The 24,559-nt window shown below is 26.2% G+C and overlaps 6 protein-coding genes and 1 non-coding gene across 7 annotated transcripts; 5 read left to right on the plus strand and 2 right to left on the minus strand.

Moving 5' to 3' along the window:
* Positions 1 to 673: 673 nt before the first annotated feature.
* On the minus strand, positions 674 to 3,447 carry Phum_PHUM336830 (protein arginine N-methyltransferase, putative; the record flags this gene model as incomplete). The annotated part of the gene is made up of 10 exons (XM_002427662.1): positions 674 to 826; positions 903 to 1,084; positions 1,167 to 1,370; positions 1,449 to 1,624; positions 1,706 to 1,828; positions 1,909 to 2,120; positions 2,222 to 2,519; positions 2,636 to 2,960; positions 3,059 to 3,174; positions 3,356 to 3,447. The coding sequence occupies 10 exons, from the start codon at positions 3,445 to 3,447 to the stop codon at positions 674 to 676; spliced, it is 1,881 nt and encodes a 626-aa protein (XP_002427707.1).
* Positions 3,448 to 3,806: 359 nt separating this feature from the next.
* Positions 3,807 to 5,132, plus strand: Phum_PHUM336840 (Sulfatase-modifying factor 1 precursor, putative; the record flags this gene model as incomplete). Its single annotated transcript, XM_002427663.1, has 4 exons — positions 3,807 to 4,368; positions 4,446 to 4,617; positions 4,684 to 4,867; positions 4,953 to 5,132. The coding sequence occupies 4 exons, from the start codon at positions 3,807 to 3,809 to the stop codon at positions 5,130 to 5,132; spliced, it is 1,098 nt and encodes a 365-aa protein (XP_002427708.1).
* Positions 5,133 to 5,840: 708 nt separating this feature from the next.
* Phum_PHUM336850 (Dihydrolipoyl dehydrogenase, putative) lies at positions 5,841 to 8,818 on the plus strand (the record flags this gene model as incomplete). The annotated part of the gene is made up of 13 exons (XM_002427664.1): positions 5,841 to 5,882; positions 6,053 to 6,199; positions 6,303 to 6,444; positions 6,691 to 6,791; positions 6,933 to 7,052; positions 7,201 to 7,326; positions 7,432 to 7,656; positions 7,741 to 7,877; positions 7,952 to 8,040; positions 8,140 to 8,240; positions 8,328 to 8,465; positions 8,553 to 8,642; positions 8,750 to 8,818. The coding sequence occupies 13 exons, from the start codon at positions 5,841 to 5,843 to the stop codon at positions 8,816 to 8,818; spliced, it is 1,527 nt and encodes a 508-aa protein (XP_002427709.1).
* Positions 8,819 to 9,813: 995 nt separating this feature from the next.
* Positions 9,814 to 11,428, plus strand: Phum_PHUM336860 (Catalase, putative; the record flags this gene model as incomplete). The annotated part of the gene is made up of 2 exons (XM_002427665.1): positions 9,814 to 11,275; positions 11,415 to 11,428. The coding sequence occupies 2 exons, from the start codon at positions 9,814 to 9,816 to the stop codon at positions 11,426 to 11,428; spliced, it is 1,476 nt and encodes a 491-aa protein (XP_002427710.1).
* Positions 11,429 to 14,354: 2,926 nt separating this feature from the next.
* On the plus strand, positions 14,355 to 14,427 carry Phum_PHUM336870. The gene has a single exon. It is a non-coding gene; the product is annotated as a tRNA-Arg (tRNA).
* A 1,071-nt stretch (positions 14,428 to 15,498) lies between these two features.
* On the plus strand, positions 15,499 to 16,559 carry Phum_PHUM336880 (dock-4, putative; the record flags this gene model as incomplete). Its single annotated transcript, XM_002427666.1, has 4 exons — positions 15,499 to 15,541; positions 15,854 to 15,937; positions 16,127 to 16,320; positions 16,407 to 16,559. 4 exons carry the CDS (start codon positions 15,499 to 15,501, stop codon positions 16,557 to 16,559), a joined length of 474 nt encoding a protein of 157 aa, XP_002427711.1.
* Positions 16,560 to 17,985: 1,426 nt separating this feature from the next.
* Positions 17,986 to 19,803, minus strand: Phum_PHUM336890 (Innexin inx2, putative; the record flags this gene model as incomplete). The annotated part of the gene is made up of 5 exons (XM_002427667.1): positions 17,986 to 18,189; positions 18,321 to 18,716; positions 19,006 to 19,224; positions 19,343 to 19,560; positions 19,641 to 19,803. The coding sequence occupies 5 exons, from the start codon at positions 19,801 to 19,803 to the stop codon at positions 17,986 to 17,988; spliced, it is 1,200 nt and encodes a 399-aa protein (XP_002427712.1).
* Positions 19,804 to 24,559: the final 4,756 nt, after the last annotated feature.

Below are 24,559 nucleotides of genomic sequence, written 5' to 3' on the forward strand. Positions count from 1 at the left end.
GTTAAAACTTGATATTTTTCTTTTCATTAACTTCACGATTTTTTTCCTTATTATTTTAACCTTTTTATTATTTGATAAATTTTTTTTTTTTCAAATTTAAATTTATATTTTAATGTAAAATTTACATTCTAATAATTTTATTACTCCAAAAACGTAATAATTTTTTTATTTGTAAAATGTATGATATACGGTGTATATATAAAATTGATTGTTTAGTAATTTTATAACCTCAAACCTTCAATTCTAAAATACAATAAAATACTATTTAATACAAGTGAAAAAGGAAGTAGTAAAAGGAATTTAAAAAGAAAAACATAATTTCAATGTTTTAAAGTATTTATTATTATTTTTATTTCAGTCAAAAACTCTTGCAAACTGAATCAATTACATACTGTTAATTTTATCTTTTCGGAAAAAACTCTATTCCTTTTGTGCACATTTGAAATTTTGTCTTTTTTCAAATTTTTTAATTAGTTAATGCCATCGATAATTTCCTAATTAAAATTTTTTGGAATAGTGTGAAAATAATAAAAGTTAAAAACTTGTAAAAAAAAAAAAATCATTAAAATATGGTAATATTTTTAAAAAAAAACTAACTACCTAAACACAGCCATAATTTAAAGGTCCATGTTTCGAGTGCCTTATCAGACATTAAAAATTTTCATTACTCTTATCATAATCCAATTTTATATGATCTGCCGTTTGGATTATGAATGTGTAAAGGAACCGGTTTAGTAATTGTCCATTCGTACCACACATTGGTTTTACTAACAGCTCTCCAAAAATGTAATTCTATTTCGTTTCCTTTTTTCAATTGAACAGGTTCCTGAAATTTTTTACAATGTAAATAATCAGAAACTTAAAGTTTTTTTGTTTAATGTGATCATATAATCAATACTTACAGATATAGGGAAAAATATTGGAAACCAGCTGAACATTCCTTGAGAATATGTTTCAGGTACGATACTTAAAGATATATCCTTATATAAAATTGTTTCAAAACAACCTGAAAACCCGTGTAAAACGCAATCTTGTTCAACTTTAAAATTTAATATTTTATACCTAGTATTGTCTATGGGATCATCTGAAATGAATGAGTTTGTTAATATATTGTTAACAACGTAATGACGTAGTAATTAATTTAAAATAAAAGGTAAAAAAATTACCGTAATTAGGATGATGAAATGTGAAAAGGGCTTGATTTTTTGCTATTATGTATTTATTTTTTTGTAAAACAACATAAGGTGTTTCAAACTGTGCTAAAATATGAGAATCTTTTAATTTTATTAAACGAACTTCATTGTACAATTTAGATGTTTGAACTGGGCAAATGTATGATGTGTAGCTCTGGGGAATTGAAATTCCACCTTCTAAAATTAAAAATTAAAAAAAAAAAAAAAGAAATTGTTACCATTACAAGTGCATTAGATATTTATTTATTAAAATACTTTTTAAAAATTTTTGAGCCCCGTCTAAACATTCAGGAGATAATTCATTATCCCCAAAAGAACCGAGTAATTCGGATACTAAAATATCAGCCTTTTCTGGAGGATCAAATTTTCTCATATCTATTGATACGACCGTTACAGAATCTTTCCAAATTTCTTCTTTTTGTGCTTCTAGCCTAAGACGAAAAATTCCGTTTTTAAATTTGTTTAAGTTTTTTTTTTTTTAAAGTTAAATTAAATTTTTTTAAATGACTCACGTAACCACAGCATTTGGATTTTTTTCAATTGCATACACTTTGATTTTTCTATCCGCTCTGTGTGCAGCATTTAAAGCTGCTGTAACCAAAGGTCCTCTACCCGCCCCTACTACCATTACAGTCCTGTAAGGTAATATTAATTTTTTATAATAACTTGTTTACATTATAAACATTTTTATCAAACATATATTTAATGTACTCACAAAATTTTTGTTTCTTTTTCTTCCGAACTTATGTTATCTATCAAAGCATAATAAATAGCTCTCAAGTATTCATTGTACTTTACTGGATCCTTTTCAAACACCTCATATGTGTGAGACTCTAAATTATCCATGAGAGGCTGCAACGGACATTGAAGGCAGTCTTCATAACCTCTACCAAAGTAAGAGAGTGGATCATTTTGATATTGTACATCCTATAATTTATTTATATTTAATAAAAATTGTCATGATTATTGTAAATTAAATATTGAAACAAAACATAATTTTATAAAAAAAATATTTTCATATTACCAACCTGCCATAAATGATCTATGTATTTTTGATAAAACCCCAAATTATCATGTTTAGTATGGCCTTTTATTATAACCTGAACACTGAGTGGAACCAATGATTTAACAAAAGCTTGGTGAGCTTTTGATAATATTGGATAACCCTTTTTATTGGTTACAAATGTTGAAGTAGATAATAACAAACATTTTATGGGTTCACCCAACCACCTATCGCATTCTTCCTGAGATGGTAAATCGGTTGACATTTCCAAAACAATTCCAATTTTTTTCTCAAAACCTAATAATGATCTGAATTTATTCCACCTGAAATGAATATTTTCCACCTTTTACATGATTTTTTTTTCCTATTAAGTAGTTTGTAAAAAATTTAAATAATTTTTTTTTTTTCTTTCAAATTTTAAATGTTTATTTATTTTTACCATTCCCAAGTACACATTTCATCGACATTTTTTCCATTTTCTTCATAATCAGATCTCCATTGAGATGCACTAATTTTGAAACTGACCATTGGAACATGAATCCATACTTGATATTGAGTTATTTCTAAAACTTTACTATATAATATTCTTGCAAGATTAGATGTATTCAAACCTTTTAAGGATAGCATAATAGCAGGTACTCCAAGGTGATAAGCATAACCCAATTCTTGCTCCAAAGCATATTCTGATTGACGTCTAATGAATTCATTTGGGGAATCTACATCTATGTAAGGTGAAATTTTGGCTACAATAAATGAATTCCAATCTGCAATCAATCAATACATAAATTTTGATAAGTCAATACCTATATTACAAGTTGTAATTAAATAATTAATAATACTTTAATTTTAAAAAAAAAAATACCTCTACTTGGTAAAGTTAAATCTGGTCTTGTAAATGGTCCTGGGCGGTTTTTCCAAGAAGCAAAAAATTCTCTTTTAAATCTCGAATGAACTAATGGTAAGCACACAAATTCATATCTAAAATAATTTAATTACATCATATAATATCAAAATAAAAAAAGAAATTTTCAATTATTTTATATATTTGAAAAGTTTTAAAAGATTTGCATTTATGCAATGTATTTATTTTGAAAGTTAAAAGTTTAAGTTGATTTATACATAAAACAACATTAGGTTAATAATTAAACTTTGTTTTTACCTATTCATAGAAGCTGCCTTTAAAGCGCTTCTTATTTCTGGCACAGCACATAAATCAAGCCCACACGAAGCTCTTTGAACTTGTTGACTCATTTTGACTCATAAAATTATAAATGTTTTTCTAAATAATAAATTTTTACTAACACATGACTTTAACACTATAATATTTGTACCGCCACCAGGAAGCTGAAATAATCCACCGCCTGGTGGCAAAAAAATATTAAAGCGATAGTAGAAATAGTTATTTGACAGTACTAGACTTAACTGTCGCAGATATGGTTGATTTAAGAGGAAAGTTTAAATGATATTTTAAATAGTAATTTATTATTTATCAGTAAAAAAAAAAAAAATAATTTATTAGAATACTATGAGTTTTACATTTACAATAGAACTGTTACATTGAAATTTTTTACTATATTACCGGAAAACTTTTTAATAATTCGACAATCAACATGAAGTTATGTATCATAACTTTGATTTTTACTTCTATTTTTGTTTATTGTGGCTGTGATGGAGAACCAAAATGCGGATGCAAAAAAGCGAATCGTAATGCTGAACTTTCAAGGTATGAAAAAGTTAATTTCAAAGATGATGCTATTTTTGAAGAACAAGAAATAAGTAAAGAGCCAAGTGATGAATACTGCACTAAAACTGAAGATTTCAACTCTTTACCTCGAACAAATCAAATGGTTTATTTAAAAGGAGGAAAATTTGAAATGGGAACTGATAAGCCTATATTTGTGGCTGATGGTGAGGGGCCTAAACGTTCAGTTTTAATTAAACCCTTTTATCTTGACAAATATGAAGTGTCGAATGCTGAATTTAGTAAATTTGTTAGTGATACTGGATATAAAACTGAAGTTGAAGGATTTGGAGATTCATTTGTGTTTGAAAACCTTTTAAGTGATGCTGTAAAAGATACCGTTACTCAAGCCGTAGCCAGAGCTCCATGGTGGTTACCAGTGAAAGGAGCAAATTGGATGCATCCAGAAGGCCCTGATTCAAGTATTTCAGGTATTATTAGCAAAAACATATCAATATATAAATAATAATTATTATTTTAATTATTCATTTAATTTTTTTTTTTTCAGAAAAAATGGATCATCCTGTTGTACATGTATCATGGAATGATGCTAAAGCATATTGTGATTGGGCTCAAAAAAGATTACCCACTGAAGCAGAATGGGAGTATGCTTGCAGAGCAGGAAAAAAAGACAGATTATTTCCTTGGGGAAATAATTTTCAACCAAAGGGTGAATACAGGTAAGTACAAATTATATCATTATAATTATTTGCATTATGTAAAGGTATATTAACATTATATTGTAGGGCAAATATTTGGCAAGGTGCTTTTCCTAGTCATGACGAAGGACTTGATGGTTATGTTGGTACAAGTCCTGTAACAGCTTTTCACGAAAATGATTTTGGTCTTAAAAACATGATTGGAAATGTTTGGGAGTGGACATCAGATTTTTGGGATATTAAGCACAATAAGGAACCTGTTGAAAATCCAGTGAGTTATTAAAATTAAACATAGGTCTTTGGTTATTATTTTTAAATTATGTTAATATTCTCAAAAGCACCTGTTTTTATTTTAGACTGGCCCAACTAAAGGAACTGACAAAGTAAAAAAAGGAGGTTCTTTTCTATGTCATAAGAGCTATTGTTATAGGTACAGATGTGCTGCTAGAAGTCAAAATACTCCAGATAGCTCTGCCAGTAATTTAGGTTTTAGGTGTGCTGCAGATAAACTTCCTGACTATTTAATTGATGAATGATAAATATTTTAAAATTGCAGATTGCATTTTTAAAATGCTGTTTTTTTTTAAGTAAAATTGATCATTCCAACATATTTCTTTCTTGTTAATTCCTTTATATTATATTTTTTTATATTATATTTTTATCTAATTTTAAATTATTATTTAAAATTGTTAAATTGTACAATTTTAATGTATTACCACGTATTGAGTGCTCAAATTATGTAAATTATGCATTGTCAAATATTTATAAAGAATTATATTTAAATATTTTTACATAAATTTTTTTTTAAATTTCATTTTTTTAAAGTAAAATTTTAAAATTTTTTCGTGTTCTAAATAATTAACACAAAATATTTAAGCTAAATATGTTATACAAAATATAAAATTTTGCATAAATTAAAAATAAATGTTAAAATGAATTTTATTTAATATGTAAATGAAAAAATCAAGGGAAGAAACAAATTATTTTATTTTTTGTAACGATTCATTATTAATAAAATTGCTTTTTAAGATTTTAAATTTAAAAAAAAGAAAAAAGCTAAATAAAAAAATGTAGATTACCTATTAAGCACAGTTTTTCTAAATGGCCTGATAAAATAATATTTCATAGTTGAATATCACAAAGGAAATTTCCTTTGAAAGCAGACAGTGATATTAAAGTAATAACCTCTTAAAATAAAATATAAAAAAAAAAAAAAAAAAAAAAAAAAAAAACAAGGTCGGAAAATGCAATCAAAAGTTTTAAGTAATGTTTGGCCTGTTCTACGGGTAAATATTTAAAACAATTTTTTTTTTTAAAATCAAGAATCGAACGAAAATAATGATACGAAAGCCCCATTGTGCACCAACTGGTAAAATTTGTCATTGGTCGCTTAACGAAAATTAGACCATAAAAAATGTTAATTATTTGATAATAAATAACGTTAATGTAATTTTAGCCAAAAATTTTTCAACCGAGTTCTCCACAACTATGGACATTAGGAAAAAGACTTTATTCAAACGGAGATGAGGCTGATTTGGTGGTTATTGGTGCTGGGCCTGGAGGGTATGTTGCAGCTATTAAAGCAGCACAATTAGGGATGAAAGTAAATAAAATTATAATTACATTATTATTTGTTTTTGAATAATAAATATTAAAATTTTAAAAAAAAAAATTATCTTACATATATATATTTATTTTAATTTCAGACTGTTTGCGTAGAGAAAAATGATACTTTGGGTGGAACTTGCCTAAATGTCGGATGTATTCCATCAAAAGCTTTACTAAACAATTCTCATTATTATCACATGGCTCATTCTGGAGAGTTGGGAAAACGAGGAGTCGTTATTAGTATGTAGTAATTTATCATTTAAAAACAAATAGTAATTAATTATTTTTTTATTTTTAAATTATTCTTTCAATATTTATTTGTTTTCATTTGTATCCATAATTTAAAAAAAAATATAAAATTTCAATTCTCCCAATGATAAATTTTATTAATAATTTGTTTTTTTTTTTTTTTTTTTTACAATTTTTCAGCTTAAACTTTATTATACAGGGAAAATATTATTTCTTACAAAAATATTTTAATTTTAGATGGAGATGTTTCTTTAAATCTAGATGTACTAATGGGTACAAAAAGTGATGCAGTAAAAGCTTTAACTGGAGGAATAAAAATGTTATTTAAAAACAATAAGGTAATGTATATATATTATTTATGTGAAATTACTTAATGTATTTAGCTGGGAGTCAACATTAAACTTTAAAAAGTTGCATAAGAGTTTATGTAACACATTAAAATTGTTTTTTTTTTTTTTTTTACTGTTTACTACTTTTAGGTGTCTCATATTCAAGGTCATGCAAAAATCACGGGAGCAAATGAAGTGACTGCATTAAAAAAAGATGGATCGCAAGAAGTTGTTAAAACGAAAAATATTCTCATAGCTACAGGTTCAGAGGTATGTTTTCTATTCTATTCTATTTATCTGTGTGTTCTTATTTAGGTTAAAACCATTAATTTAAATTTTATGTTTTTTTATTCTTTTCCCTAATTGGTTATTATTAATTTTTTAAAATAAAAATAATTCAATTTTGATAATTATTTAGGTGACTCCTTTTCCTGGAATCGAAATCGATGAAGAGACAATTGTTAGTTCGACTGGAGCTTTGTCATTGAAACAAGTTCCCCAAAAGTTAGTCGTGATTGGAGCAGGTGTCATTGGATTAGAATTGGTAATTAATTTTTTCAACGAGTACATGTTACCAAAGATAAAAAAAAAAAAAAAAAAATACTCGAGTATCATTTTTCTAAAAATAAATTCTATTAAATTTTTTTAGGGATCCGTTTGGTCGAGGTTGGGTGCAGAAGTAACAGCTGTTGAATTTTTAAATTCAATCGGAGGAGTTGGCATAGATGGAGAAGTTGCTAAATCTTTTCAAAAAATACTAACAAAACAAGGTCTCAAATTTAAATTGGGTACTAAAGTTACCGGAGCCACTAAATCAGGGAGTGGTATAACCGTATCCGTTGAAAATGTTAAAGATTCGTCTAAGAAAGAAGAGGTTAATAATTATTCAACAAAAAATTTTTTTTTATAATTTAACAGTAGCCATTTTTCTTATAAAAGTAATATATTTATTTCCCAGCTCGATTGCGATGTTTTATTAGTTTGCGTCGGAAGGAGACCATATACAGTCAATTTAGGTCTTGAAGAAATGGGAATTGAAAAAGATGAAAAAGGAAGAATACCTGTTAATTCTAGGTTTCAAACCGTTATACCTAAGTAAGTACTTGGTTAAATGATTGTTTTTTTTTTTTTTAGACTAACATTTATTTTAAAATGAGTTATTATTACAGCATATTCGCCATTGGAGATTGTATACACGGACCAATGTTGGCCCACAAAGCTGAAGATGAGGGAATTGTTTGCGTGGAAGGAATCGCCGGTAATTTTTCTAATTCGTTTTAGAAAAAAATCCAACAGACTTTATAAATTTTTTTTTTTTTTTTTTATTTACATTTTCTTATTGCTTTTCTCTTTATAGGTGGTGCAGTTCACATAGACTACAATTGTGTTCCGAGTGTGATTTATACTCATCCCGAAGTTGGATGGGTTGGAAAATCCGAAGAAGATCTTAAAAAAGACGTGAGTTTTTTTTTTTTTTTTGATTCTCCTTCGTCGTTGATTATTTCTTTAATTTAAAAAAAAGATTTTTTTTATTTTTTATTTTAGAGTGTAGAATATAATATTGGAAAATTTCCATTCGCTGCAAATTCACGAGCAAAAACAAATAACGACACGGAAGGTTTTGTTAAAGTTTTAGCGGATAAAAGAACGGATAAAGTTTTAGGAGTTCACATTATTGGTCCCGTTAGTAAATTTATGTTTTTTGCCACATTTAAACTTTCTCTAAAAAATTCCAATGTCGGTTTATTTAATTGTGTTGTATTTTTCCAGGGTGCTGGAGAAATGATAAACGAATCCGTTTTAGCTATGGAATATGGAGCTTCTTCGGAGGATGTCGCTCGAGTTTGTCACGCACATCCGGTAAGTAAATTTTTATCTTTTTTTTTATTTTTTTTTTTTATTAAATCTCCACAAAGTTTATTAACAATTAATAAAAAAAAAAAACGTAAAATTTATTTTTCACAAAGACGTGTTCGGAAGCCTTGAGAGAAGCACATTTAGCCGCATATTTTGGAAAAGCTATCAATTTTTCATAAAAATCGACGTTTTACGAAAAATAGATAAATAGGATTATTATTATTATTATTATTATTATTAATAAAAGGTTCACTCTGAGTACTAAGGTATGTCAATTCTTGATTTTTTTTTTTTTCCAAATAAAATTAACGACTTTATGGTAATAAAAAATCAATTATTGAATTAATAGTTATTTTTGTTTTTCTAGATTGAGTGTAGGAAACAATGAATGAAATCATAAAAGATATTTTATTTCGAATGGGATATTTTAAATAGAAAAAAAGAAAACGTTTTTTTATTATTGTTTATTTTTTTTTTTTATTTATATTTATTTAATTTTTTATGCGAAATTTTTTTTTTTTTTTTATTTTGAGAAAACAAACAAACAAAACAAAAAATTGAGTACTTTTGATTAAGCATCCCCGTGCAAATCAAAAAAAAAAAAAAAAAGATATAATAATAATACATTTAGATATTCTCTTGTTGTTCAGTACATTCGACATTTATTATTATTATTATTATTATTATCATTATTATTTAGCATAAAAAATAATTTAAAAAATTTTATTTATATAATAAACAGTGAGGGTATTGTAAATATAGATTTACTTTATGAATAAATTCATTTTTTTTTTTTTTTAATTGTAAATTATCCTTTAAACTTAATTAATTATTGACGACATTATTAATTTTATTAGTTTACATTTTTCTTAAATTTAAAAATAATAATAATAATGATAAGAAAAATTTTTCAAATTATTAAAAAAAGGCGGGAAAAAAAATGGATAAGTAGCATCGTCACTTCCGGTGATTAAAACTTTCCATTTAGTAATGACTTTTGTATTATGTTTATAATACGGTAGTTAAGTTGTATGGACAAGTTATCAGTTAAGCGTTGCTTGTTGAGACGTTGTGTTTGTGTGTTTAAATTTTTTTTTTTTTTAAATAGAATTCAATTTTTTATTAGTTTAATTAACTACTTGACTGTAAGTGTTTAAAGTGTTTTTTTTTAAAAATGGCTTTAAGAGATCCAGCAACGGAACAATTAAGTAATTATAAAAAAAATCATCCAAAACCTGAAGTTTTAGTTACGGGTCATGGAGCTCCCATTGATGATAAATTGAATAGTTTAAGCATAGGACCTCGCGGGCCTTTACTTCTTCAAGATGTAACTTATATTGATGAAATAGCTCATTTTGATAGAGAAAGAATTCCCGAACGTGTCGTTCATGCTAAAGGAGCTGGTGCTTTTGGATATTTTGAAGTGACCCATGATATTCGAAAATATTGTAGGGCTAGTGTTTTTTCAGAAATTGGTAAAAAAACTCCCGTTGCCGTTAGATTTTCTACTGTTGGAGGTGAAAGTGGATCTGCCGACACGGTTAGAGATCCTAGAGGATTCGCTGTTAAATTTTATACAGATGAAGGAAATTGGGATTTAGTCGGGAATAACACTCCAATTTTTTTTATAAGAGATCCATTGCTTTTTCCAAGTTTTATTCACACTCAAAAAAGAAATCCTGCTACTCATTTAAAAGATCCCGATATGTTTTGGGATTTTATTACTCTCAGACCTGAAACAACGCATCAGGTAATGATATTATTTTCTGATAGAGGAATACCTGATGGTTACAGACACATGAACGGTTATGGCTCTCATACTTTTAAATTGGTCAATGATAAATACGAAGCTGTGTATTGTAAATTTCATTTAAAAACGGATCAAGGTATCAAAAATTGTCTTCCATCGAAAGCTAATCAATTATCAGCGGATGATCCAGATTATGCTATCAGAGATTTATACAATGCTATTGAAAATGGTCAATATCCATCGTGGAGTTTTTACATACAAGTGATGACATTCGAACAAGCAGAAAGATTTAAATACAATCCATTTGATCTAACTAAAATTTGGCCACATTCTGAATATCCTCTCATTCCAGTAGGAAAATTAGTACTTAATCGTAATCCTAAAAATTATTTTGCTGAAGTCGAACAAATTGCATTTAGTCCTTCGCACCTTGTACCTGGAATAGAACCAAGTCCTGATAAAATGTTGCAAGGAAGATTGTTTTCATATGCTGACACTCACAGACATAGACTTGGAGCAAATTATTTACAATTACCCGTCAATTGCCCCTACAGAACAACCGTTGCCAATTATCAAAGAGATGGACCTCAGAACTATGGTAACAATCAAGATGGAGCTCCAAATTATTTTCCTAACAGTTTCAATGGACCTATGGATGATAAAAAGCAAGTTCAACATGTATTCAAAGCCACTGGTGATGTTGCAAGATATAATTCTTCAAATGAAGATAATTTTTCACAAGCAAATGATTTATGGAGCAAAGTTTTGAATGATGAAGAAAGAGAAAGGCTTGTTTCAAATATTGCTGACCATCTTAAAAGTGCATCTGGTTTCATTCAAGACAGAGCTATTAAAAACTTTTCATCTGTTAATGCTGCCATGGGACGTAAATTATCAGACAAACTTAATGAAAAAAATATTATTAATAAAAATATCGATTCAAAATATTAAATATAAAAATTTTTTGAAAAATTGTTTACACCTTATGTAAAGGATTTTGTACTTTTTAAATATTTATTAAGTAGATCATTTTAAATAAATTTGCTCCATGCTCAATGTTTTCGTAACAAAATATTTTGTTAAAGTTTTTTTTATTAAGTTTATTTTATTAAAATGGTTTTGGGGTATTTAAAATTAATAATGGTTTATGTTTTAAATTTATTTATTTTATTTTACTTAATCGTACATGCATTAATATTTACATGAAAATGATTATCATTATGTAAAAGAAAAGATTATTTTGTAAGTTTTATTAATAGTTAATATATTTATACATATATATTATTTTTTAATTACTTTGCATTGAAATAATATCCAATTTCTTGTATAACATTGAAGGAAACCTATAATACCTCCTCCCCCACTACTGGAAATTTTATAAATTGAGTTCATTAATAAATAAAATATTTTATTATAAAGGTCATTTAATATATTGACAACTCGATACTTTTACTTGTACAAAGGTAACCTCTAATAAATGTTGTACTAACATATATCATTTCAAATCGAAACTTGAAATAAATATTTAACTTGAGGCCTAAATTGTGATAAGGTTAAAACTTTTTGCTCTTTGATCTTATTTTAATATAAAAAAAAATTTATTTTTAAACATATTTTTATCACCAATTGTAAAAACCTGTAATTAATATAAATTAGGTTCCAGAGGTATGACATGAAGAAAAGAAAACCTAAAAAATTTGTTTTGTTATAATTTAAAAGTCATGTGGAAAGTTTTTAAAACAACAGTTAACACCATTTTTTTTTTTTATGTCGAATAATTATTAAATCATTTTCAAAGTTTTGTTGTTTGTTCCTTTTTAAACTATATTTTTGGATGAATAATAAAAAACAAGTTTTATGCCTTTGGGCTATGGAAAGTATATATATAAAGTACATAACTTTGACCTTATTTATGTTTAATTTTTTATTTAGGTTAGTAAAAGTAAAAAAAAACCTTCACATGACATTTACAGCCAAATGTATTAAAAATTTTATGTTTTTTTTTTTTTTTTTCAAAACAAATAAAAATAAATATTATTATGGTTTACATAAAACAATTTCATAATATTTTAATAAATAAATATAATTTAAATTAATAATTAATTATTATTTAATGAATAAAAGAAAAATAATTAATTTTGAATTAATAGAATGCATTTATTTTATCAGAAAAATGATTTTTATCTGGAAATTTTGACAAAAATAATTAATTAACTATTATTATTATTATTATTATCATTATTATTATTATTCTTAATTGAATTATTAATATTAACAATTAATTAAATAATTATTTAAAATTTCTTATTTTAATCAGATTTTAATCAAATCATAGGGGAAGAATCCATGAGAGTTAAATAAGTTTTATTGTTTTTATATTTAAAAAAATCATAATAATAATAACCTTGTTGGTTTTATTTATTTATTTATTTAATATTATTATCGTCCTTAATATTTTTAAAACAATTAAATTCATCTAAACAACAAACCTTAAATCAAAATTTTTTTTTTTTTTTGTAAAAGAAAAGATGAAAGATTGAAATGGGAAAATAAATTGTTGTTGCACTTTTGAACCGAACCTTGAATTTTTAATAACATTAAAATAAATTAATAATAATTTTATTTTAAGACTATTTATTATATAATTTACATAACGGAAAACAAAAAAAAATTTATTTACATTGGAAACCTTTTTCTATAACTTATTTTAATAAAATAACCCGTAAATTTCGTGGAAAATTGAAAAAAATTTGTGTATGACTGTATGTAAGAAAATATTATTATGAACAATTTTTAAACCTAAATTTTTTTTTGTTATTCTGTCAGAGGTTGAATAATTTATGATTTATTAATTACATAATTATACCTTGAAATAAATAAAATAATAATAATAATTACATTGTTTATTTATTTATTTTTTGCAATGTTATGAAAATTATATGAAATTTAATAATAAACCTTGAATCATCATTAACAGTTGGAATTTGAAAAAAAAAGGTTATGCAATTTGTTAAACAGTTCAGTATTGCAGGTTGCATATTTTGTTTAAAAAAATTTTTTTTTTTTGAAATAAGTTTGTGATTATTTTAAAAAAAATAAATAATACATTTAATTTTCTCTTTTTTTCGTAAATTTAAATTAAATTTATTTAATTAATAACAATAATAATTAATTAAAAAAACAATTTTTAATTATTTAAGTGATTTGTTTTGTTTGTTTATTACCAAAAAAAAAAAAAGGAAAAGTTTTTATTTTGACTAGAGTAGTTGTTTATTCAAAATGATTTTTTCGTGTAAAAGATTATTAAAAAGATTTACTTGATAAAACAATTGAAAGTATTAATATTTTTTAATTTATTAATAATAAAATGAAAGGTGATATTTGTAAGTAAAAAAATTTAATAAAATTATTGATATTTTTTGAATTTAGCGCCGAAAATGAATTGAGTGAAACCGTCGTAAGTTAACGAGTGTATTCAAAATGGCGATCAATCGCAATACATTGGTCTGCGCGTCGTGGTTTTTTAATAAATTCTCATAAATGATTTTGTATTAATAATATTTGTGTGAATTTTTTAATTTATTATAAGTTCAATTATCATGTCAGCTCCGGAAAAAGTTAAAAAATATGGCGTTGGTGAGTAAAAAACACGTTTATTTTTCGTCAGAACGTTTTGATGAAATCTACTGTTATTGACTTTGAAAATTTCAAATGAAATTTTTATTTGTAATAAAGAAAATAAAAAAAAAAAAAAGGTAAAAAAGAAAACCGGTTATCAATTTATAACAGGTAAAAAAATGATAAAGAGAAAAACGTTTTAAAAATAATTTTATTGTCATTTATTTAATTACCATAATTTTATATGAATTAAAATTTAAAAAAAAAAAAAATTTTAAGTCATGCCTTACATTTTATTTTTTATTTTTTCGCACTTAATTAGTAGATTTCAACGAATGGGAAACCAAGTCCCTTTGGCGCAGAGGATAGCGCGTTGGACTTCTAATCCAAAGGTCGTGGGTTCGATCCCCACAAGGGATGATATTTATTTTATTTTTTCCCCCATTTAAAATCTTAAAAAATTATTTTATTTTTTTTTCCTCTCTACCTACGAGACGAATTATAATTATGCGTGTTACGCATTTTTAATAATATATTTTTATTATTATTATCGACCCCCAAACTTTTCTTTTCGGTATAAATTATTAATATATATTTTTATTTTTTTTTTTTACCCACGTAATAATTATCATTAACATCTTACGCGAAAAAAGGAATTTTAAATATTTCATTCAAATTTCATTCATAGAATTGAATAGAATATTCTAAAAAGAATAAGGGTTTTCCCTCGGAATGATAAATGATTACATTTAATAACATTATAAAATAATAATAATAATAATATCTTTTCGCCACGAATATATTTATTAAATAAAATATAAATTTATTATTTTGTTTTTCTTATTATTACAAGGTTATTTAAAAAAAAAAAAAAAAAAATTTACCAAACGAAATAATCAAAATGAATACATAAATTTACGTTAATATAAAAATGATAATAATAATAATTTGTTTTAATATAAAAAAAAAAAAAAAAAAACATGAAAGGAAGTTTATTATTAGTATAAGACGAAACAAAAGAATGAAAGGATATCGAATTTTATGTATTATTTTCGATAGTGACAAAACTTGAATAATGATGTCAATAAACGTTATGTACGTTAATTGTTTATGTATGATAGTTTAATAAAAAAATTTAATAATCGTAGAATAACAATGGAGTATAAAATAAGAAATTTATTTATTTATTTATTCATTCATTGAGTTAACACGAATTTTTTTTTTTTTTTTTTTTATGGAAACACCAAGAAAACTTCCGACACTCTCATTAAAAATAATTATTATATGAATTGTTTGTTAACTTGTCTTGCATGCATTAATTATTATTATTATTATTATTATTATTATTATTATTATTATTATTATTATTATTATTATTGTTAATTAATGTAAACTAGGACGTTTTTATCATTCTTATTATTATTATTATTTATTTCATCCCGGTAAGAAAAAAAAAAAATTTTCCATGTGATAAAATAATAATAATAGAAAATGCCGACTGTCAAATTGATTTATAATAATAATAATAATAAAAGTTTATTTTATTTATTTATTTATTTATTAATTATTTAAATGATGGTAAAATAAAAAAAAATAAATAAATAAAAAATTTCAATTTGAGTTTTTGTTTTCTCTTTATACAAAGGATGTTGTCACTTAATATTCAACACATATTTAACCGGCCATCAAAAAAAAAAAAAAAAAAAAAAAAATTTAATTTTTGTTATAATGGCGACAATAATACTTCTCTCTCTCTCTCTCTCTCTCTCTCTCTCGCGCGCTCTCTCGCTCTTCTTTCGTTTTAAATAAATAAATAATTAATAAATTTTCTTTTTTCTTTTTCCAGTCATATACAGTTGGGAGGGAAATTTTCCATTGGCGTTGTCTCTGGAAATCGGTGAAACCGTACAAATCATCGGTGAATACATGGGTAATTATCATATCATTATTATTATTTCCATAACTTCCCCCCACCCCACCCCCGTACTTTTCGATCCACAATGGAAAATTAAAAAATTAAAGTACGTGAGAATGTATTTTACAAAAACGAAATACATGAAATTCCCAAAAGTACTACTACTACTATTCAAATCGTTATTATTATTATTATTATTTCCAGGATGGTACAAAGGTTTCTATCCGAAATATCGAGTCGTTAAAGGTATATTTCCAAGCACTTACGTACATTTGAAACCGTGTAAAATTGAAAAAAAAGGTTTGTCAGAATCTGTCATACCCGTTGAAGATCCGATACTACGAGAAGTCACGCAAGTACTTCGCGAATGGGGAAACATATTGAAACAACTTTACGTGGTAAATTTTTTATTTTGATAATTTAATAAAATAATAATAATAATAATAATAATAATAAATATATTGATATATATTATATATTTCAGATGAGAGAACATTATACGTTTAAAGCCGTTATAAAAATAATGAGAGAATTATTAGAATGGAGACGCCAATTATTGACTGGAACATTAACTCAAGATCAAACGAGAGAATTAAAATTAAAAATTGCTAATAAAATTGATGGTGGAAATAGGTGAGTGTCGTTTGTTTGTTTGTTTGTTTGTTTGTTTTCTATCTCTCCTTCTTTCTATTTCTTTCTGCTCTGTTTTATTAAAAGAAAGAAAGAGATAAAAGAAAAATCAATAACGAAATGGAAGATTATATATATATATATATATAATAAATTGAAGGGTTCTTTTACGTTCGTAAGGGTTGTTGTCGTTGTTCTCGTTCTCGTTGTGGTTGTCGTGGTTGTTGTGGTTGTTGAGGGTTTTGTGGGGGATTGAATTTTGGTTGAGCGAAATCGAAGAAAATTGATGAATTTATCATTAATTAATCATAATAATAATAATAATAATAATTTATAAATTTAATTTGAAAAAAAAAAAAAAGTAAAAAACCATTATTATTTAATTTATTATAAAATTTATTTACTAATAACATATTATTATTATTATTATTATTATTATTATTATTATTATTATTATTATTATCCCATAATAAAATGTGAAATTAAAAAAAAAAGAATATATTTATCACAATTACTTATGAAATAAAAATTTTTTTTTTTTTTTTTCGATACATAAAGAAAAAGGAAAGAAAAATTTTTTTATTATCATTATTAATACTTTAAAACGTAACAAAATATTGGCAATTAGTATCAATTACCAGTCTTAATTAACGTACAAAAAAAAAAAAAAAACCGTTGTCATTTTCTCGGTAAAAACTATAAAGTATTATTATTATTATTATTATTATTATTACTATTGTTATTATTTATTACGTAATAACGTGATAATAATAATAATAATATTATAATATTATAATAATTTTTTTCTTTTTTTTTTCTTTTTGTTGGAAGACTATGAAATTTTACATTAAAAAAAAAAAAATCTTTAAAATTATTATTATTATTATTATTATTATTATTATTATTATTAATATTATTATTATTATTATTATTATTATTATTATTATTATTATTATTATTATTTCGACAATTTGAAAAGGTTGTTCAATCGACATGAATGTTTTATTTATTATTTTAATACTTTTATATGTAATACGTATATGTAATAATTTTTTTTTTTTTTTTTTTTTTAAATTTAAAATAATAAAAATTTGCCGACAATTGATTTCGGCTGCTGCTGCTGCCGCTGCTACTGCTACGGCTGCTGCAGCATCATCAAATCTTTTTTTAAGACAATATTATAAAAACTAAGAAGAAAACTTTATACATAAATTTTTATATAGAAAGACGTTTTTTTTTTTTTTTTTGATAAATGTTAATAATAATGTTATCACCATCACGTGTGATAACGGGAGAAATTTGATAATGGGCAAGAATAATGATTAAATTAAAAATAAAAAAAAAATTTGAGGAGCACATTTGAGCGCGAAAATTGCTGTCGGAGCCAAAAAAGGAAAAAAAGTAAAAAAAACGTTTTTGCTGTCGTCGTCTTATTAAGTCTCCGTTTCTTTTCCGTATTGAACTTTTTCACCAGGTAATTTTTCACTTGGATATATGGGGCTCAATTCTAGAGAGCTTGGAGCCGATGGTAAATTATTACCAATGTGAAGACGTCTACTGAGTTCGTCTAAAATTTCACCGAAAACGAGGAGATCCATATTTTGACCGAGCAAATGAAGGAATAGAAAATCTCCGACCTGAAAATTAGAAAAAGTAGAAACGAATCGTGATTAATGAAATCATTTGAAACGATTTACAACGCACGCACGCACGCACGCACGCACGCACGCACGCACACGCACACACAGAGAACAAAAAATTTGCTTACCTGAGTTTTTCTAATGAGGCTAGGTACGCCGGTCGGTGACCCGAATCTAAATCTGTGTTTAAGCACAATTTCCCTCACGCTGGGCAACACGATGAGCATAGAACTGTAAAGCAATGCGAGACCGCTCAATGCCGATAATATAATCAGCCAAAACCATAAAAATATGAATATTTTTTCATTAAGGATATTTAATGCTAATATGCAAAGTGCGTCGTGAGTCTGTATCGAACCCGATGGACCGAATTTGTGAAAAGTGCATTTCGTCACACGTGGAAAAACTGCAATCATCGGATCCGTTCTGTTTTCCTGATTCATTCCGGAAAATTTAATGACTTCCGTTCCGTATTTGAGAAAAGCTCCGTTTAAAAACGTGTCGAGGAAAAATATATTACCCACCTGTAAGACAAATGATTATTATGATCGCAACGAATTTCACCTTCGGGAAAATTAATTAATAATAATAATAATAATAATAATAATAATAATAATAATTTGAATGCATTGTTTCATATTCGAAACGTGATTTTCATGCTAATACAAAAATTTATTCATCATCATTTCAACGTCTAGACGATTTCATTTTGCAAATTATGGATGGTGTATTAATAAAGAAAATGGAAAGGGATACAGGGAAGCTAAATAATAATAATAATAATAATAATAAAGAAACGTTAAAAAAACTTACGACGTTAATAAAATTTAATATTTCGCAGAAAAAATAACCTGCCGCGTATAAATTGTGCATGTGTAAAGTGTTAACGAAATATTCTACGAGACGATTCTGTTTGTTGATTCTCATTTGTTTGGTTCCAATGGCGGCACCACGGATTCCATCAGTCACCATTCGAACTTTACCTTCTTCCCAATTTTTCCATACCCAATGTGGAATGTAAAAAAGAACTCCCTGATGAGTGAGGTGTGTGTGCGTGTGTGCGCGGGCAAGAATTAAAAAAAAAAACAACATATGAATAAAATAAATTTTTAACGATTTTTTTCTCTCGAATCGTTTCTCTCTTTCTCACCTGGAAAAATAACATGAAAGGTACCCACTGATAGTAACTGTGATACCTTTCGGATTCTTCTTGATCGGCTATTTGATTCCCTATACCCGGATGAGCAACTTCTCGTCCCTGAAGTTTGTTCATTTGATACGGAAGAGTGAACGTGTACGTGATCCAACAGTATGTGTTTATCACGTGATCGGGTACGGCTCCATCGTTTATACAATTAATCGGATCACCTACGAATACGTATGAAAAATATAAAGTTTTATATTTTACCTTGAGGAAAATGGGAAAAAAGAAAATTAAGGAAACTCACCGATTAAATTATTCGCCGTTAATATAATGCATGAAGCAAATAATAAAGCTGATGTTATACGATAGTGAAACCTGAATATCATATTGTCTATAATGGCTTTATCGACCAGGTACCGGACTTTAACGAAACCGGCAACTGATGAAACGAGGCCGAAAACAGCCATTTTCTGTAATAAAAAAAAAAAAAAAATAATAATAATTTGAAAAATTTAAATTTTATTGTTCAAGAGTTAAACTGTATAAAAATAAAACAAAATAAATTTTTTTTTTCGTTGTTGTTGTTTGTACGCCGCCCACGCATTTAGTTATATACCTTGGCCTCGTTTATCTATACTGTTCAGTAGATAAAAAAAACCAACACATATTTTATTATCTTCTGGTTAATAAATAGCGGGTGATTTTAACTCGTCTGTTAAGTAATAATAATATTATTATTATCAGGTACAAAATTTCCTTTCGAACGGAACGATTTAAAATGATTATTTGTTGCCTAAAAATCAAAAATGGCGGCGTTCAGGTTATTGGCATGCCAATTGATTCGGTACAAGTATTTGCATTTTTTTTTTTTTTTTATAATCGAAATGTAAACCTAATGTGGTTCTAAAAGAGAAAAGAAAATCCCTTCGGGTGTTTTTCATGCATATGGATGTGACCTTATTTGTTATTAAAAAAAAAAAAGAAAGAAAGGGAGATTCGTTTCGAGTACTCTCAAGATGGATGTTGATGGATTTATGGCAACCGTTAAAAATGATTTCATTATTATTATTATCGTAATGTAATCGTGGGAAAACTGGCATCGAGTCTCTCTACTGGGATTTTCAATTTTACCAAAAAAAAAAAAAAGATTTTACGAAATAACACAAAAGAAAAGGTTTTTGGCTTTGTTTCTAACCTTCGCGTGAAAAACCTTTAGCGAATCAGAAGACAAAATAAAAAATGGAAAACTTGATTGAAAATTTCAAATTAAAATGCATTCACTAAAACTGAAAGAAAATTGAGAGAAAGAAAAGAAAAAGAAGAAAAATTCAAATTGAGAAGTTTATTTCAAGGGAAAAGCCTGGAAAAGCCTTTTGGGCAAAGGTAAAGACTTTCCTTTTTAATTCCCGAGGAATTAGGTTAATTCCTGAAAATGATTAATTCCGACTGAAACGTGTAAAAAATTATATAAAAGAAATAATAATGATAATAAAAAAATCACCTCGAGGGATTTTAATGTTACAAAAGATCACTTGATTTTTCATAATACAATAAAAAATGGCGGATTTATAAATTTTAAAACGACCGTAAATTCGTCGATTTGCACACGAATATTTAATTAATTAATTAATTTTTTTTTTAACAAAAAAGGAAAAAAGGAAAAAATGGAATTCCAAAATCTTTTTGTTTTTAAAATTTCTTACGAATTACGTTTGCGAACGGAAAAAAAAAAATAAAATTTTTATTACTAATAATTATAATCATTCAAGGTAATGAACGTAATAAAAGGAAAATATTTTACGTTTAATTATTATCATTATTATTATTATTTAAATTGCGCAATCAAACATTGTTGTTTCGTTTGAGATTTTTATTATTATTATTATTATTATCGAAACGGAATTCCATTGAGAAAAAAAATAAAATAACAATGATGGAGAAAATCGACAATCGTTTTTGGTCGGCCATATTTGTTTTTATATTTTCCTTACGGTGATCGTCATATCGATGTATGAAAACGTTTTTTTAACTTCAACTTAAATTTAAATTTAAATGCGAATTATTTATCGTTATTATTATTATTATTATTGTTTGATACGAGCACAATCGTGTTTTTGAACAATTTGGCAATCGATTTATTGATTTATTAATTTTTTTTTCGAATTTTAAAATTTGAAATTAAAATTTAGCATACCTAATAATAATAATAATAATAATAATAATTTGCTCGTCAGTTTTTTTTTTTTTTTTTTTCCTCATTGAGAATTCGAGAGTTGTGAAATTAAAAATGGAAGGAAAAAAAAAAAAAAAAAAAAAAAAACGGTTTTAATTTATGCTTTCTTGTCATTTTTAAAACTATCGAATTCGATTCCAAAAAGTGTTTAAATAAAAAAACTTGGATTTTCGTGTGAAAATCGATTCTTTGTTTGAATTACACAACATATCTCTCTCTCTCTCTCTCTCTCTCAGGTATTGAAATTTTAAAATGTTTGATATTAAAAAGAAAAGAAAAGAAAATGCCTGTGTTAACACCACCACCATCATCATCATCATCATCATCGTATATTTTTCTTTCAAAATGGCAGAAAGACATAAATCTTTATTTAAAAAGGAACAAAAACTATGAAAGTTAATCAAGGAAAATCCCCGGGAAAGAATGAAAATAATAATAATAATAATAAAAAGCAAAGAAAAATTTAAAAGGTAATAAATGCAAAGTCGGAGTTTGTTGTTTGTGTCTGTCTGGCCTGTGCAGAATGCAAGTTATCGAAGGAGAAAAATAATAATAATAATAATAATAATAATACATAATAATAAAATGAGGTATTAGAAAGATAAAAAAAAAAAAAAACAAAATGCAGGTAGAGTGTTGACCTGTGGTAAAGAGTGGTTGGCCATGAAAGAAAGAAAAAGAAAAAAAGAAAAAAAAAAAAAGGTATACACACTGTTGAAGGTGTATATAATGCCACATGCACACGTTGTCTATTCGTTTTAGCATTCAAGCATTGGGTGTATATAAAAGAAACCTCCATCTATCTATCTCTCTCACACACACACACATAAATCGTGAACTTATGGAGAGAGAGAGAGAGAGAAAAAAAAATTAAATTTTTTTAAATAACCTGATTTGGTTGTCGTTTGTTGTCTTTGTCGTTTGTATACTTTCGCGAGTGTTATTATTATGAATGTAATTAAATAAAAATCCTGTCGTTTGTTCGTTTGTTTTAATTTTTCTTTTGAAAAAAAAAAAAAAAAAATGATGGCAACGTTAAAGTTTGAGGTCATCGTCTCTTAATAAAACGAATTCAAACATGTCGAAACCGTTTTTTTTAAATAATAATAATAATAATTTCTTCTTCTTATTTCTAGTTTCTTGGGTTTTGGGTTTTGTTTGTTTGTTTGTTTGTACAAACAAACGAACGAAGGAAAAAAGGGTTGAAACCTGTAACGTGTTTGTATTATTAAGAAGGGCTAAAAGGTTTCGATATATCGAATGGTAAAATAATCGATATTAAACTTACTGGATAATCGAAGAAGTTATTTAGTCACGCCAACGGTTTTTTTGTTAAATTTGAATAATAATAATAATTTTCATGAGTTGTTCCTTTTTTTTTTTTTTTTTTAGAGAATAACTCGAACACAAAACACTTATTATTATTATTATTTCGGTTTTATATAATCACATTTAAAAAAATTTAATTTTATTCGAAAAACGCACAAACTGGAAAACTTCACTGGAAAACTTTTCGAACACAAACAAAAAAAAATCCGTTGGAAAAACACAATTTTTTATTATCGATGGTTATTATTCGAATTAATTAAAGAAAAAAAAAAAATATGGCGGAATAAAAAAAAAAAAAAAAACTTTTTTAAAATAATATCCGTGCACGCAATTGATGATTTCCTTCCTTCTTTTTTCTTTCTTTCTTTCTTTCCTTCTTTTTCTTTCCTTTTTTTCTCTTTCCTTTTTTTCTTTTCCTTTTTTGTTAAATAAAGAATAAAAAAATTATTTGTGTGTGCAAGAGAAAAAGAGAGAGAGAGGAAAAAAAAAAAAAAAAAAGTCACTAGCAAACCGGACTGAAAACCGGACAACTGTACACTTCAACGAGCCTGCGGTGCCTGATATGATGAAATTTTAAATTTTAAAAGATCTCATTTTTCGTTGCGAATTAATCAAGGAGCAAAGTCTTTTTAACGGTCGGGTTAAAAAATTAAAACTATGGATTTGATTTGAGTAAATCTTTTGTATGTAATCGCGATGGCATTTTTCACGAGACGATGGCAAGTTTTACGTACCTTGTTTTTTTTCTATCTCTCTCTCTCTCTTTTTCTCTTTATCCTCGCGTGTGGTTCGTTTGCTCTCTCTCTCTCTCCTCCTTTCTCTCTCTCTTTTCGATGCGATTTGCATAATTTTTATACATATAACCAAATCAATTTAACGTAAATTAAAATTTTTAAAAATCGTAATTAGGAGAAGTAGGTATCGCGGCGTACATTTTGTGAGTATCATTCACGGGTACTCGCGTCGGAGGGGCGCGGGGAGGGGGTGGAATCGGGAAAACTTTTAAGAATATTCGAATTTAAATTTTTTTTCTTAAGTTTGCTGGTAACGTATAAACACAATCGCGTGATTATTATAATTAAATCTAACTTTTTAATTTTTTCATTAATCCCGTTCGAAAGGTTTTTTTTCCCACACGTCTCTCTCTCTTTCTCTCTCCCTCTCCGTCTCCCTCTCTTTCTAACCTCTTCATTTTTTTTTAAGTGTGCGTGACGCATAAATAAAAATTGTTGTTGTTATAGTAATCGTCAGTTTCAATGCGCTTGCTCCGGACGACGAGACGCGGGGTGACTACGATTAAATTTAAGTTGACTACTGTCATAATTTAATTTAACACGATTCGGTCAGTCTTTATATATATATAGGATTTTTAAAAACTCGATTATGGCATGAATTAATGAGAAATTATTATTATTATTTTTTTTTTTTTTTAATAAAGAATTTTGAAATGCAGAAAAAACATCGGAAAAAATAACTAAAACGAATCATCATCATCATCATCATCATTATTGTCATGATATGATGATGATATTGAGGTATTTTTTATTTGATGAATCCGATGATCGTTTTATCTATCTATCTCTTTCTCTCTTTTCTCTCTCTCTCTCTCTCTCTCTCTCTTTCTTTTTCGTTGTGCCTTTGTTGTGGCAGCGCAGTTTTTT

This window comes from Pediculus humanus, genomic scaffold (assembly GCF_000006295.1).
Source record: "Pediculus humanus corporis 1103172107744 genomic scaffold, whole genome shotgun sequence".
NCBI lineage: Eukaryota > Metazoa > Arthropoda > Insecta > Psocodea > Pediculidae > Pediculus > Pediculus humanus.